The 16,981-nt window shown below is 43.9% G+C and overlaps 1 protein-coding gene across 2 annotated transcripts in view; it reads right to left on the bottom strand.

The window, feature by feature from the left end:
- Positions 1–6,294, bottom strand: part of gareml (GRB2 associated, regulator of MAPK1-like) — a 19,378-nt gene extending 13,084 nt beyond the window's left edge. For both annotated transcript variants that reach the window (XM_080454163.1, XM_080454164.1), the window contains exons 1-2: positions 5,970–6,294; positions 2,453–2,593 (exon numbers count right to left, since the gene is read on the bottom strand). In XM_080454163.1, the coding sequence (XP_080310289.1) occupies positions 2,453–2,593; positions 5,970–6,081 (253 nt within the window). In that variant the 5' untranslated portion in view covers positions 6,082–6,294. The remainder of the gene's footprint in view (positions 1–2,452; positions 2,594–5,969) is intronic.
- Positions 6,295–16,981: the final 10,687 nt, after the last annotated feature.

Below are 16,981 nucleotides of genomic sequence, written 5' to 3'. Positions count from 1 at the left end.
CCAGTGGTCGGAAGTGTGCCTGTGCCTGTGTCTGTGTGTGCCTGTGTCTGTGTGTGTCTGTCTGTGTGTGTGTCTGTGTGTGTGTGTGTGTGTGTGTGTGTGTGCGTGTGCGTGCGTGCGTGCGTGCGTGCGTGCGTGCGTGCGTGCGTGCGTGCGTGCGTGCGTGCGTGCGTGCGTGCGTGCGTGCGTGCGTGCGTACGTGCGTGCGTGCGTGCGTGCGTGTGGGGAGGGGGTGGGGCAGTAGGAGCACCCACTGTGCTGTCACATCTGTCGGCTCTTGTAAAGACATAAATTCCACACGAGAAACAGACAGCAGTACAAGTTTGACCTAATCAGAATGTTGTGCTTTACCAGGAGATTATGGGGGTTTTTTTTAGGGAGGGGGGTTTAAATGTTTTGCTATTTCACTTCATGCTAGCTTAGAAAAAACACAAGACAAGAAAGTCTAAAAAGCCCCGCCAGCAGCCGTGCTGCTTTACGCTGGGTACCCACCAAAAAAAGCGTGGCCAAATCTGGCCATAGCGGGACGTCTGGTTAATGCGTTTCAATGAGAATGCGTGCGGAAAGGCGTTTATTTTTTGCCCGCACGCGGCCGGTCATTCATTAACATGGGAGCGCGCCCTGTGGGTTTCAAGCATAGACTGTAAAATATATGGACAAATCATCAATGTGTCCGTACACGGACAGACATGTCCGTGGCAAGACTTGTCCATGTCTGCGGCAAATCTTCTATTTAAAAAATAAAAATACTAGAGCCAGTATACAGTGGCTGACTTGCCAGTCTCCAGGTTTTCTTCAGAATAGGTGGGACACTGATTTAATGAATGCAGAAATACCAGTGGTATACTGGTATACTTCTATAAGTTACTTGAGTGTATAGCCTAAGCCTACTTATCACAACTTTCACTTTTACTTCAATACATTTAAAACAAGAAATTCTGTATTTTATTCTACTACATTATCATTTGACACCTCTTTACTCAAATCAAATCAGAATATAATTGCAAGTCACTCATCATTATGATATTGAATCATCCACACTGTTCATATTCACAAAAGGCACTCTCATCAAGATGCCTGCTGTCCATTGTTGTATGCTGATGTTTAAAATAGGTTTAAAGTGGTTAAACATATTTTGATGCTATTAAGCAATTTTGCTGGGGAATTTTGCGAAATACACTGCCAGACAGGTATTCAAACCTTGTTTTTTAAGCTTATGAGTAATAACCGGTGAATGATGTCAATATGACAATTCTTCTCACCGTCTCTAATTGTCTTTAATGCTTTGAAAAGTTCAAAGCCATCACTGGCCATCGAAATAATAGCAATAATACACTTGACTTTTAAAGCAATTTTTTAAAATGGGTTACAAATTGCTCCATCTACGCCTTCCCTCTCAGCTTTCCTACTTACTATCTTAAAATAATAAAATAAAGTTCAAAGGGATGAGGACTAACCACTCTCCCTCTTTAAAAACACAGCATGTGTTCTCCATCGTGTCTACTGGACTAGTATTTTATTTATGGTAATATTATTGACCACTCATTTTGTGTGTCCTTGGCAAAAATTTGAGGAAAATGTCACAAGCCCAGGGGTTGATGACCCCTACAGCGTTACGCCCATAGGCTTTATAGACCGTATATGAAGCCTATTTTTCAGCATTTCAAATCCGCCGTCTTTCTACATTCGGTCCGAAAAATTTACTAGGAAATGAATGCTATTGGTTGGGACCAGAGCAGGCGGGGGGGATTAATGCTATCGGTTGTGTAACTTGTCAATCAAAATCATCACAAGGTAGCCACGCCCCTCCTACAGCATACCCTACTTAATCATCCATTTTTATTTTTATTTACCAAAACGCATATCATGGTGATTGAAAGAAGACTTTAAACTAGCGACTGGAAGCATAGTATTTATGACCTTTATTACCTTTATTAAGTTAATAAAATTAAGTGTAAAGTTCGGCAAAAACCCATCCGCTTGAATAGAGCCTAATTAGTTCTGACACCAGCAGGGGCGAAACAGCGAGACTACAGGCCATTCATATGAACTGTCACTTCCTATATAGTCTCAATTTACAACCCGGATGCTAGCCCCTTGGTTTCAAGCGTTACTCACAACTGGAAATGTTGGCTGGAGGGTGGCTCTAGTGCAAAGGCTGTGGGGTCACCAAAATTATTTGGGTTCATCCTCAGGGTAGCATGATGCACAGCAAATCCCATGGCAATCCAGTCAAGTAGTTTTCGAGATATCTTGCTTGGAACCAAATTGTTGGACAGACCGCCCTTTAGAGCCCCGCCCGAGTGCTTAACTGTGTGTATGTGATGTGTGTGCGTGTGTGTGTGTCAGTGTGTGTGTGTGTGTGTGTGTGTGTGTGTGTGTGTGTGTGTGTGTGTGTGTGTGTGTGTGTGTGTGTGTGTGTGTGTGTGTGTGTGTGTGCGTGTGTATTCACCCTGGTACTGCAGTGGGATGTCTATCTTGGGTCCTATGACATAGTGTCCCTCCTCCAGGCTGTGGGCCGTCACCGTGGTCCACTGTCGACAGGAATGCAACAGAACCACATCGTCCTCTGTAAGACCCTCCACACACTCACCTGGAACACACACAAACACACACACACATTAAAAGACCCTCCACAATGGGGCCGAGGTAGGCAACCTTAGGCACGGGTGTCAACATTGGGAGGATGTTCGCTGGCACACTGGCATAAGTGTGAGAGTGAAGTTTTTTTCTTTTAAAATTAAATATTAAAAAAAGGTTTATTCAGTTAAATTAAGTCCCCTCACATCTATATACAAATTGCATCCTGCACATAATTCTACATTCATTCAAACTCCTAACTCTGACTGTGGAGGGAGTCTGGGAGATAGGTGGGTTATTACTCTAGTCTAATGATCATTACACCCTGAAAGAAAACATTTCTAAAAAATAAAGGTTATGTATAGTCTATGGGCAATAGGCAAGCAACAGACAAGTGACTTTAGGACGTTAAAATGTCATTTTCTAATCCTACGATGACATTTAAATATATGGAAAACCCACATACAATACACAGAAACCAATGAATATACATAATATATAGAGTAGACACAATAATAATAAACATACGTACATTCCCCAAACCCTGTAAAGAGCACACTCACACAAACCCAACTGCTGTCCTAACCCCAACCCCTACTGTCAACATACAAGCACACAGACACAAACACACTAACACAGAACACAGGGATAGACACTGCAATACCAACACCACACACACACACACACACACACACACACACACACACACACAGTATTCAGAGTCTGTCGGGACTAGGTAATTACCCCTATCAGTGATGGCTCTCCACCCATAACCCTGCTCATGAGGACCCCGCTTTCTGGCAACCTCCTATTAGACGACAATGCAGCGCACGCACGCACGCACGCACGCACGCACGCACGCACGCACGCACGCACGCACGCACGCACGCACGCACGCACGCACGCACGCACGCACGCACACACACACACACACACACACACACACACACACACACACACACACACACACACACACACACACACACACACACACACACACACACACACACACACACACACACACACACACACACACACACACACACACACACACGCAAGAGGGCCCTTTCCAGCTTCCACTAAAGCCATCATGTAGCACAGTAGCATTGATTTCTGCTGAGAGCACAATGGCACAATTCAATCACATAACACACACACACACACACACACACACACACACACACACACACACACACACACACACACACACACACACACACACACACACACACACACACACACACACACACACACACACACACACACACACACACACACAAACTGTATCTCCCTACTCTATCACACATAGATGTCTCTTCCTACCTCTCTATCACACACACACACACACCCTGGGTGTGTTACCTGTTGCACTGCACTGTTCCAACTAACTAAACCTTTATCTCATTTAGTAACTGGTGTGTGAGGGGGGGGGGGCGGTCCTTCATCAGACCCCTTTGAATAGGCTACTATCCAGGGCCACGCACAAAATTGTTCAGGTCTTTCCCTGTCCTTAAATCCACTGGAGCCCTCATCTTTAAATCAATGAGCTTTGAACATGAAGCCATTTTGGACTTTGTTTGCAGTGTTGTCTACTCTTTATTACCAGAAAGAATTAGTCATTTGACTACATCTTGCTTTTGGTTGGTGATACTATCCCACCATGCATTGCTGACAGGACGTTATAAACTCACTAATAGGAGGATATAGTCATACAAAGTCAGATGAATAGGGCATAACATTCAGAAATTGCTGATGGCATACAACCACTGTAAATAAATAACCACCATGGGGTTGACTGCCTGTGCAAACAACTAGTCATCTGTAAACGAAGTCAGGTTCATAAACACCCACTCAGTGGTGGAAAAAGTACTAAACATTTTTTATATGTGGTAAAAGTATCAATACTGCAATGTAGAAAATAATATTATGTTACAAGTAAAGTCCGGATTTCAAAATTTACTTGAGTAAAAATACACAGGTATTGGTACCAAAACTAGAAGGTACTCATTAAGCAGAATGTCTTTTGAAAAAAGCAGATCTTCAAGCTCACAATTTTGTGAGCTATAGATCGGCTATTTTCAAATGGCCAAAATGTATATAGTGCCTGCGGTTAATGTATGTTTTGTAATAATAATCAAAATCTACAAAGTAACTAGTAGGCCTAACTAACGTTTTCAAATAATTGTAGTGGAGTAAAAGTATAATATTAAAAGTGGGCTACAGAAAATTGGAAATACTCCAATAAAGTAAAAATACCTCAAAATTGTACTTAAGTTCAGTACTTGAGTAAATGTAATTAGTTACTTTCCACCACTGCATCTGTGGGGTAAACGAAGTCCGGTTCATATTAAACACCCACTCTCTCCTTTCTATTGCACACGCACGCCAAATCGTGGTGCGCGCGCATTATTGGGAACCGTGACAGGGGTGCGCGCTCTTGTTCAGTGGGAATGTAGGAAAGTTGAACGTTTCCTCTTCGCCGCTCGTTAGTATTCAGAACATTCACCGACAGATTACATCATTTACATATGAAAAGAATTGAGCAGCACTTCAGCAACACAACAGGCACTTTGTGGCTTTCTGGGCAGCCTATGACAACTATGTCCATGACACCCAGAATAAAGAACAAATCCACTTTCGGAGAGAATATGAACTACATAACATAACTTAGGCATCATTATTACATGTAAAAGGGTGAGTTGACATGAAGGTTTGAAGGAGATTTTCTGTGCAACACTGGATTCTAGGTTTTGACAGTAGCCCTAGGCCACTGTTTCCCGAACAGTGGGCCGGGACCCATGTTTGGGTCGCGGACCAATTTTTATGGGTCGCGAGTAAATATCCCCTTTTATCGTTTCCTAATTGTTTTATTATCTTTTTTGTCTTATTATTATTATTATTATTATCTTATTTTTTTTTACATTTTCTAAAACAAAACAAATAAATACATCTATAATTTTTCAAAGGAATTTCATAAATAAAAAAAAGAAATCAAAGAGATTCCATCAATAAAAATAAAAAAATTTTTAAAAGTAGTGAAAATAGCCGATCCACAAGCTCACACCGTGTCGCATCGCGACACGCTGTGAGCTTGTAGATCGGCTATTATCGGCTAGTTTGGGTCCCGGGGATATGTCAAATTTCTCCCGGGTCTCTCGGGCTAAAAGGTTTGGGAACCACTGGCCTGGCTACGGGTCTATCTGGTGGTCAGTCTGTGCGTAAAGCGAGGAAGGTGATGATACAACGCCTCAAAAACAGGCGATTGTTTTAAGGATGCAACAACAACAACAGTCCTAAAGTTGTGATGTTCGATTCGAAATCCGAATCGCCGTGGGAAAAAAACAGATAAGAGAAAGAAAGCCACTCAGAAAGCTCCGCTCTTTACTTACCGTGGGCGAGACGGACCAACGTGGGCAGACGGAACTTGCTGACCACCGCGTCTAACGGCAGAGCCACCGGGCTCCACGCGATCTCCGACAGGCTCGCCGACAACTTGTCCATCCTCTCGGGTCATAGTGGTTTTCACGGGCTCGCAGCGCTAGAGACTTCATCCAGGGCCGGTGGTGGTGGAGGAGTCCGTGGGGCTGATGATGGTGAGAGAAGAGAGGCACGGAGTCTCCTCGCCATGTTTGAATGGGGTGTACATGCAGTCAGTGCACGCAGGCTCTCCGTGGGGGCGGAGGGAGAGCAAAACCCTCTCTTTCTGTCCGCCGGGCCGTGGATCCGCCCGGACACCTCCTCTCCCCTCCTCTCCTCTCCTCTCCTGTCCCCTCCCCTCCCCTCCCCTCCTCTCCTCTCCTGTCCCCTCCCCTCCCCTCCCCTCCCCTCCCCTCCCCTCCCCTCCTCTCCTCTCCTCTCCTGTCCCCTCCCCTCCCCTCCTCTCCTCTGCTCTCCTCTCCTGCCCCCCCCCCCTCCTCCGACCTCCCCTCCCCTCTCCTCTCCTCTCCTCTCCTCCTCTCCTCTTCTCTCCCCCTCCTCCCCTCTCCTCTCCTCGGCCCTAGAGGCCAATGGTTCACAAACTGGGGGTCGGGACCCCCAGGGGCTCCCCAAATGATTGTGTGGGGTCCCCAGATTATTAGCTTAATGTGCAACATTGTTTTCTCACTAAACAGTAAACAGACAACAGGGTACAGGGTATCTACAGGGTATCTGCACATTTCTAAAGTGACAATTTAAGGACTTTTAAGACCTTTTATATACATACAAATTAAGTAAACTAATAATAAGACCATTACTACGTCAAAAGTGACCAACAAACTATACTAAAATGGTCAAACATTTTATAAACCAAATTGTCAAATGCTAAGAAAGAGGCAAACATTTTGAAAATATACGATCTATTCTACAAGCTCTGCTAGGCGTTGTGAGCTTGTAGTTTGGCTATTTTCACAATATTTATCTGTGGAGCAGAGTCAAACTAAATGTAATGCCTCAACTCCTACAATTCCAAGCGTGGGGGGTCCCCAGTTCAAATATGATTCTTTTGGGGGGTCACGGCCTGAAATGTTTGGGAATCCTTGCTCTAGACCAGTGGTTCTCAAAGTGAGGCCCAGGAACCCCTCCAGGGGTCCTTGAAGGTGTCCCAGGGGGTCCCCAGCAAAATTACACCCTATTTCATACTCCGGATATTCAAGAATAGCCAATGTACAACGCCTCACGACAGGTTGTGAACTTGTAGATCAGCTAAAATGTGAAACATCTAGAATAATTTAGAAGAAAACTAAAACCAAAAATATTCTCTTATGGAGGTCCCTGGCACATAATACTGTCAGATGGGGGTCCTTGGCCAAATTTCCGGAGGGAGGGTTTACCAGGCTAAAATTACATATCAATATAGGGATCCTTGACATGAAAAGTTTGGGAACCACTGCTCTAGAGTCTTGACTATTAGGTGTTGATGATGTAATTTAGCTGAGGCTACCTATGGTCGACCTCTAAATTAATGTCTAATCTAACCCCTCTCGGAACAGTTTAAGATAACAAAGTAACTCCTGTTTAACGTTACAGATCATGGACTCTCGAAACTCTCAAACTGAGTTAACAAATATTTAGACAAAGTGTTCCTCCTGATGACAGGAAAAAGTAAAATTCTGCTAGAGATGTCATTTTAAATTCATATAGGCCTAAGCATAAATCCTGATCTTTGTTTTCTTACAAAGCCAGAGGACATCATTCTGGTGGATATAATTAGCAAGAAACCCCATGAGTAATTTTTCACTCTAAGCTATGATACATTGTACATTTTAAAAGAGAGGTTAATAATACTTAGAACAGCCTTTTGATCACTCATGTGATGAGGCTCTTATCATCAAAATGATGTGATAAGAGTCAATTAGAGAGGAAGAGACACAGGACCCAGCCTTGCGAAACCCCTGTTGAAAGGAGGTGAGGACAGAGACTTCAGAGGACTGCTTGGCAAGGAACGCGTTCAATGGTAGAAGACAGCTGACAGGTCCAGGTGGAAGTTGCTATTGCCAGCTTTTTGACTGCCCTTATCGTCCATTAAAAACCTGAAAGGTAGGAAGCACTCAAATGGCAGCAGTCAGATCAGCAGACCCAAGTGACAGTCTATATAAATCTTGGCTAAATAAAGCATAATCAGCTCCTAATTGAGTCTCCATGATCCGTAATCAGTTAAACTTTCCAAGAGGCCAGAGGTCTTTCAGCTTCTCTAAGTTCTCTTTTAAATAATTGTACAATTACTTCCATGTAGGGGGCTGAGTTGAGTACATGAAAGTGCTTTTGCCTAATTCAACGTCCACTGTGTTCTTTTTCAGTGATTAAGAACAAATAATAAAGAATCCAGATATTACTAATATTTTAAAATGTACCAATGTGGACAGGAGAACAGGCCTGCCCAAGCATACTCAGTACCATGAGTGAGTTACAGTCAATAATAAATGCCAATGGGCCATAACACAGTTTCCATTATAAGCTCAAAGGAAGGCATTAACACAACATTCAATTTAATGTTGACATGACTTAAAAATTTAAATTGAATCCTTCCTAAATATATTACTCAAATATGCCTATTCAGTGATAACAATTACTGTATTTCACTGTGCATACCTATCTCCCTTTACTTTGACTGCCACTCTCTCTACAGTGACATGTAATCTGAGAAGTTCATTTATTGTATATTAGGACTGAGTATTACTTCCTCCTTAAAGATAGGGTAAGTGATTTTCTTTGGCTAAAATAAGTGTTAAATAGGTCTATATTCTGATAGTACTCATTGCTATAGAGTGTTTGTTCAGTAACAGGAGTCTCCATGTCTCTCCAGCTCTTTATTAAACAGAAAATGCATATTCAGGTCGGGATACCAAATGTATCCAATCAGGATAGAGAACTCAGTCAGGATACAGATTAAACAGGTGAAATTGGAAGTGATGACAAAATTGGAACTGGATCACTATCAAAATGAAGCTGATAAACGAGTACTCTCTCCTGATTGGCCGAAACCGGAAATTTATTTTCTGTTTATTAAAGAGCTGGAGAGACAGGGAGACCCCTGTGACTGAACAAACACTATAGCAATGATTACTATCAGAATATAGAGCGTTATCCTTTTAACTTAAAGCTTTTCGTTTTAAACAAAAAATATCACTTACCCTACCTTTAATCTAATAGTCTGGTTCACTATGTAATTTTGTTGGAGTTTTTTGAAGATTTGCAAAACTATACATTTTTGGAAAGGTTATTGTCTAAGGAATCAGAAAATCAATGTTGCCATTTGCCCAGATGTGTATACGGCGGCCATATTGGCAATTACAAAATGGCCACCCTAAAATGTACGTTTTTTAATATCTCGGCCTCTAAATAAGCTGGAACATTGATTTTAACTGCTAAACCTACATTTTCAGGGTCAAGGAATCCAATGGTGCAAGTTATTATTTCATTTTTTTTTATCATCCCATTGACATAATCCACCATATGGGTAAAAAACAGCACAGCCCAGGCAGTCAGTCAGATACTAACTGTTCTTTTTATTTATTTTAACTGTGAACTTTGAATGTTTGTGTAACCATATTAAACATCATGACATGTGTAATCATAGACAGTCTCTATGCATCATCATAATCATCATCATCATCATCATCACTTTCGTGCATCACAGCTTGGGAATCGTCATCGTTCTGGCACTGGCTGCTGCACTGACACATTTCAGTACAGGCTAAGTCCTTAGCTTTGCAGGAACATCTGCCAGAAGAACAGTCAGATTTACACTTGCATTGAACCATCTCAAGGATGGCCTTTGGAGCTGGGAGGACCTCTGTGGTCGTTGGTTTCAGCATGCCATCCAAGTGTTTGAAGTACCCATTTTGCAGGGGATCCAGCTGTGGATCCTGCAGAGCAATGGCTGCTTGTGCCCATGCCCTTGTTTGGACATGGACTCTCAAGATGTGCTGCTTCAGAGCTACAGGTGTTGGAGGGAGCTTGTCACTTTCTGCCCTGTGTTTGCAGAACAGATGCCATCGCAGTTCAGGGATTGTCTTGATGTTGATACCCTTGTGTTGACAGCTCCAGTGTTGACAGCATTCCTTCTGTCACTTCTGCTTCATCCAAAAGCACTCCAGACCCAACTTTTCCCAGCCCGGATATATGGAACAGGCGTGCGGACGCCGAGGACGGGCCGACGGCAGGCGAGAGAGAGGCCTCCGGTCGGACACGGCCGGGCGGCCTGGCACCCTGGAGGACCTCGGCGAGCCCAGGACGATCTGGGCTCGGCAGTGGCCCCCTCCTTTGAAATTCTCTCCCGGGACTATCGGCAACCTTTCCCAGCCCGGATATATGGACCAGCATGCGGACGCTGGGGACGAAACGCAGGCAGGCCGCCCCAGATTGCGGGCCTGCCGGCGGCCGCTAGTCGCTGCACTGTGACCCGGGAACCAGGCCGCCCCGAAGGCCGTGGAACCCACTACGTTCTGACCGATTGGCACTCGTAGCCCGCCTCTTGCAAGGGCCCCGCCGGCACCTTGTGTGCTTCGGCGGACGCTGCTTGCAGCCTGCGGGCCCAACCAGGCACGGAGGGACCACGTGCGGAGAGGCCCCGGCCTGTCCTCCGCACTCCTCCGCGGCCGACACCGGCCTAACGAGACCGAGACGCCCCGTCTGCCCTAGTTGCCCTGCCACGGACCGTCCGAGGGCCCCCGCGGTCGGCCTCGCCTCGAGCCCCATCACGGGGCTCGGCAAGGAGATCCGTTTGCCACAGGGGCATGCTCCGGAGACTCGTTTCTCAAACCCTGCGTGTGTCGCGTACTCCGGCGACCGACCAAACAGCTGCGAAACGGGCCATGGGCGCCGATCCCCCGTAACATCCTGTCGACCTGGGTAGAGGGCAAAGGAGGATGTGGCGACCGTCGCAGTGCGCGCCACCGGGAGCTCCCGCCGCCCCTCTCACGGGGGGCCTTGGCGGTCTCCGCGGACCGGCAACCCCACGGTGCGCGCCTCAGCTGGGCGCGCTCTCCGCGGCGGAACAGGAGGCCTACCTGGTTGATCCTGCCAGTAGCATATGCTTGTCTCAAAGATTAAGCCATGCATGTCTAAGTACAAACGGCTTGTACAGTGAAACTGCGAAAGGCTCATTAAATCAGTTATGGTTCCTTTGATCGCTCCTCAGTTACTTGGATAACTGTGGTAATTCTAGACCTAATACATGCAAACGGGCGCTGACCTTCGGGGATGCGTGCATTAATCAGATCCTAAACCCTCGCGGCGCGGCGCGGCGCTCTCGGGCGCCGCGTCGTCCGCTTTGGTGACTCTGGATAAACTCGGGCAGATCGCCCGCCCTCCGTGGCGGCGATGTGTCATTCGAGTGTCAACTTTCGATGGTACGCTACGTGCTTACCATGGTGACCACGGATAACGGGGAATCAGGGTTCGATTCCGGAGAGGGAGCCTGAGAAACGGCTACCACATCCAAGGAAGGCAGCAGGCACGCAAATTACCCATGGCACGGTGAGGTAGTGACGAAAAATTGCAATCCAGGACTCTTTGGAGGCCCTGTAATTGGAATGAGTGGACTTTAAATCCTTTGACGAGGAGCCATTGGAGGGCAAGTCTGGTGCCAGCAGCCGCGATAATTCCAGCTCCAATAGCTTTAATATCTTAAAGTTGCTGCAGTTAAAAAGCTCCTAGTTGGATCTCGGGATCTGACAGTCCGACGCCAGTCGAGTCACCGTCCGTCCCTGTCCCTGCCTTCCGGCGCCCCCCCGATGCTCTGAGTGTCCTGCTTGGGGTCCGGAGCGTTTACTTTGAAAAAAATAGTGTTCTAAGCAGGCCCGAGTCGCCTGAATACCGCAGCTAGGAATAATGGAATAGGACCCTGGTTAATTTTTTTACTTCCTTGTTAACTTAAAACTTAAAAATTCTGTATCTAGGCTCCTGAGTACTTTTTTTTTCTCAATGAAACATCGGAAATAACTCTGGCATTCAATGTGTTAAGTACTTTCGCGGCCCCGTGTGGTTGGCGACTAACTTCTTAGAGGGACAAGTGGCGTTCAGCCACACGAGAAGGAGCAATAACTGGTCTGTGATGCCCTTAGATGTCCGGGGCCGAAATTATTCCCCATGAACGAGGAATTCCCAGTAAGCGCAAGTCACCAGCTCGCGTTGATTAAGTCCCTGCCCTTTGTACACACCGCCCGTCGCTACTACCGATCGGATGGCTTAGTGAGGTCCTCGGACGGGCCCCGCCGGAGTCGGTCACGGCCCCGGCGGAGCGCTCGGAAGACGCCCGAACATGACTATCTAGAGGAAGTAAAAGTCGTAACAAGGTTTCCGTAGGTGAACCTGCGGAAGGATCATTACCGTTCTGTCCGGCACCCTCGCGCGGGGGTCTGGAATGCCATAATTAACAAATACAGTCTGAGGGCAATGATTACTGGCCTTTTGTACAGTCACTGCAAATAAAATGCTTGCAACGGGAACTACTTGGTGTGTGGATCTACTCTCAAGTCTAGTGTAAGCTACACTTTTTGATTCAGCACCCATCCTAGTAGTATTGGGATGTGCATGTCTTTGTAATAATTTCCGCAATTAATATCAGCCACAGTTTGATCATTTTGGACACACTTATGGAAGCTTAGAGTAGCAATAATACAAAAACAAAAATGTCTTTAAAAGTATCAGTGGTAAGTTAACATTTTATTTAATTTGAATGAGCAAGTGAAACATGTTTTTAGGAACAGCTGGAATATGAATTGATAAATGATTTTCTTATTTCAAAGATATTGCAAGAAAACAACCATATCTGGTCATTTTGGACTCAGTCATGACTCATGCATCTAAGGGTTAATGTTGTAAAGTTTTTACCACCATTGGATTCCTTGACACTGAAAATGTAGGTTTAGGAGTTAAATTCAATGTTCCAGCTTATTTAGAGGCCGAGATATTAAAAAACATACATTTTATGGTGGCCATTTTGTAATTGCCAATATGGCCGCCATATACACATCTGGGCAAATGGCAACATTGATTTTCTGATTCCTTAGACAATAACCTTTCCAAAAATGTATAGTTTTGCAAATCTTCAAAAAAATCCAACAACATTTTAAATCAAAGCATAAGGAACCAGACTATAAGCAGGGCAGCATACCTAAGCTATCATCACTACAATTTCTAGTATAGTTAAATTTTTAGGGGGGGGGGGGGTGCTATCTTTTGTTAAAATAAGTGTTAATTAGCTCTATTAGCTCTAACCAGCACTATAACAGGAATCTCCCCGTCTCTCCATCTCTTTAGAAAACAAAAAGAAATTCATGTTGGGATAGTTGTATCCCATCAAGAGAGAATTCAAACATATAGGACAAATAATTGAAATTGGAAGTGATGAAACACACAAAAAAATAACAGCCAAAAATTGGAACACTATGAAATTAAAGGAGCGGATAAATTATCTTTGTGGATTAGATAAAATCACAACCTGAACATTTATTTTCTGTTTATTAAAGAGATGGAGAGACTCCTTTACCATCTTTAAAGGAGTAGTTCACCCCAAAAAAGACTTATTTTCAATCAATTATACACCCCATGAAGCCCTTTTTGTTTTTGTCACATTCCTAAGCCAATAATTTGATAACCGGCAGAGTCTATCCGGTAGGAGACATAAGAGTCTCCTACTCAAAGAGTGGCTAAAAAATCTCCATGAATTCAAGGCTTCATGGCGTGTGTTGATAGAAAATAAGTAATTTTTTGGGTGAACTACTCCTTTAAGAGGCTGTTCTGAATGATGAAGAAAGGGGGTCAATGAAAGTAAACTCTTGCAATAGACTCCAGCTGCTGCGGTCTCAAATTAAATATCACCCTTCAACATGCAGGAGGGTCATTATGCAGGTTACACTTTATGTGGAGATTCTACGTCACTATGTAAGCCAGCTGAAGGGAATAGGGTCAAACTTAAAATAGATAATTTCACAGACTGTCTGAATGATAGGATCAGCAACTTGAATTCTTCTTCAATTTCCGTCCAACATTTCATCCTCATCTCCTTTGATCTCTGCATTGAGATGTGTGATCATCTCTGATATAATCGGCAACAATAATTTTAACCACAAAATAAATCATTTAAGAAACAGTGTACCTACAAGCTCACGTGTCCCGCTGTGAGCTTTTAGATCTGCTATTATCAAAACATAAAAAAATAATCACCAATCATCATTTTGGGACCCAAAGTTGAATTTCTTAACCTGCTGAAATCAGGCAAGTTAGTTTTACCATTTCAGGGTATCCTTCCGATCCAGTTGAATGTGGAGGTCTAAAGTCCATTCAACACATCACATTATTACTAACTATTAGGGTGTAGTGGGTGAACTCTGCATAAGCACTATGTGGTATTCAGTAGGATTCACTCATGGATGATTGTGTCCAGAGGTCTTCAGCATTACTTGCAAACCTGAGGAAAGCTTCTATGCCATAATAGGTTTGTGTGTTGTTAGTTTTGCAACATGCAGTAGTCAAGCCACATGAAATATAGCCTTTTCAGCGTTCAGTCGTCTCGGAGTGTCCTTCTGAATTTGATAATCAAGGAATTTGCCCCTTATTCCAAAGACCATCTCTCTGCAGCAGAGATTCAGTCATATGTCAAATTATTGTCTCCGCCAGGCCGAAAGGCATGGCAAGAGAGTATGTTTTACCCCCTGTCCGTCCGTCCGTCCGTGTGTCCTGTCCTGTCTGTGTGTTAGCAGCTAATCTCCGGCACCGTTGGCCCGGTCGCTGCAAAACTGTGCACACACACTCCCTGGATGCCAATTCAGAACCTCTGCCCCAAAATGTTCACATGGGCCTGTTATAGCGCCACCAGGAGGCCGATTTGTGCAAAACCCATTTACTCCTACAGATTTTATCCAAACATCACGCAAATCGGTAGGTACACAGTATCTCTATAGTCAACAGGCTGACCAATTCAACAGTGCACACTGCAGTCAGGCTATATAATGACACTATTTAGCTGCACAAAAACACAGTATGGCCACCTGAACTGCATACATGACCATGCTCTGCTGCCCTGAAAATGTTTTAACCTGTATAATTTTGTGTTTTTAATCTATTTTTATTATTATTATTATTATTATCATGCATCAATGTAAAGTTCTGCAGTTTTTTCAGTGGGGCCTTGGCTCCACTGCAAGCATGAATTAATAAAGTCAAAGTCAAAGTCAAAATAGTCATGTGATCAAGACGGATCTGTCCGATATTTCATATTCCATCCTGATTGGCTAAGGTTGGCTTCCAAAGTTTGCAGGATTGGTCCGTTTTGAACAAAATGTCTCAAATCATGAACAGAGCGTGCGATTTCCGTGAAAACGTACACGCACATTCCCACTAGGACGAGGAAGAAATGGCACCCTTTTCACATTGGCCTGTTATAGCGCCACCAGCAGGTCTAATTTACCAAAACACATTTTTGCAACAAAATGCCTCAAATCATGAATGCATGCACATTCCCACTAGCCCGAGGAAGAAATGGCACCCTTTTCACATTGGCCTATTATAGCGCCACCAGGTGGCCACAATAACCTACCTGACCTGGCGGAGACCTGTGCTCCGAGGAGCACTTTTTCTAGTTCCTTATTTATTCAATTCCAAAAAAGTATGTGCTCCAGGCAATTGGATTTCAGGCACACAGAAAAGTTCATTTCTTCCAGTTATACATTCCTTCAGACATTACACTTCTAAAGATGTTTTAATGTCTTAAAATAAACTTAGTTTAGAGTTTGTTCTTCGAGCTGTAATCAATGTATCACAACTTATCTTACAACTTACCAGAAATCAGTTTTTGAAACCAGCTAAAAAAGAAATCCCTAGCTGGAGCTGGATGTCCCTTCATGAGTTTTCAATCTTCAAGCGGACGGATGGCTCCCATTTTCACTCCTAGCCCGTTGGGCAACTAGAGATAAAGTTTGGTTCTCCATCATTAATTATTTGATTAAAAAAGAAAAACTGTACTACTTAATGGTTCTGTATGCAACCCGTTACCTGAGCCGACTTCATTCTATGTGCAGGGTCAAGCAACTTTTAAGATGGCCATTTTACCTGTTTACAATTATTGATACTGTAGATCTGTAAACTAAAAGCAAAAAAAAAAACACAAAACTAAAGCCTCAACATATTCTCCACCTTTAAGAAATGTGGAAGAAAATTGGAAGGAAGGTGGCATTGCTGTGACTAGTCACAAGAGAGCGCCAAACAGCAGTCCTCCCTGAGGCTTTATTCCAGACATCTAGATAGGGCCTATGACTGATACTGCTCACAGAATGCTGGAGATATATGGAGATAGATGCTACTGTAGCATCCAAGTCACAAATAAAGGAATATTCTTCGGTTCAATTTACATCTGCAGTACTGGAAGAAGCCCTTTTGTTTGCCCACAGATCCACTGTATATTTGCCAGACCCAAGGGGTCGGGCTTACATGAGGCTTTGTATCCGTTTTCTCCATACATGGGCATGGTCACTTTGTCCCCCGGCCCCAGCCAAAAAAGTCTGTCCCCCTTTCGTCCCCTTTCGTCACGAACTATTCATGACATCATTATGTCACAAAAATGATAAAATGATTTATGCTTTTCAGTTATAAAGTGGTTTGTAGGTGTGTTACATACTAGGACTTCATTCTGGGTCTGGCAGAACCAGGTCTCCTGGTCTTGTTTTTGTAATACAAAACTCAAAAACCCTGATGGGTGTAAGAAGGGTGTAAGAAAAGGGAGTGTCATTTTATTTCCTTTGTTAATCTCTTTATTACTGGCTTTTATTGAAGGGCCTTTCCACAGTTTAGATGTTGACCTTTTATTGTTGATTCTATTAATATTTTTCACACTGCACTTTTTGCACACACTCTGTCATATTTTTCTTCCTTTTATATCAAGCACTTTGTAAATTTGTTTTGATAAGTGCTCAATAAATAC

The sequence above is a fragment of the Gymnoscopelus braueri genome (genome assembly GCF_963280865.1).
Source record: "Gymnoscopelus braueri genome assembly, chromosome: 16".
Classification (NCBI taxonomy): domain Eukaryota; kingdom Metazoa; phylum Chordata; class Actinopteri; order Myctophiformes; family Myctophidae; genus Gymnoscopelus; species Gymnoscopelus braueri.
This window is presented reverse-complemented; position numbering and strand designations above follow the sequence as displayed.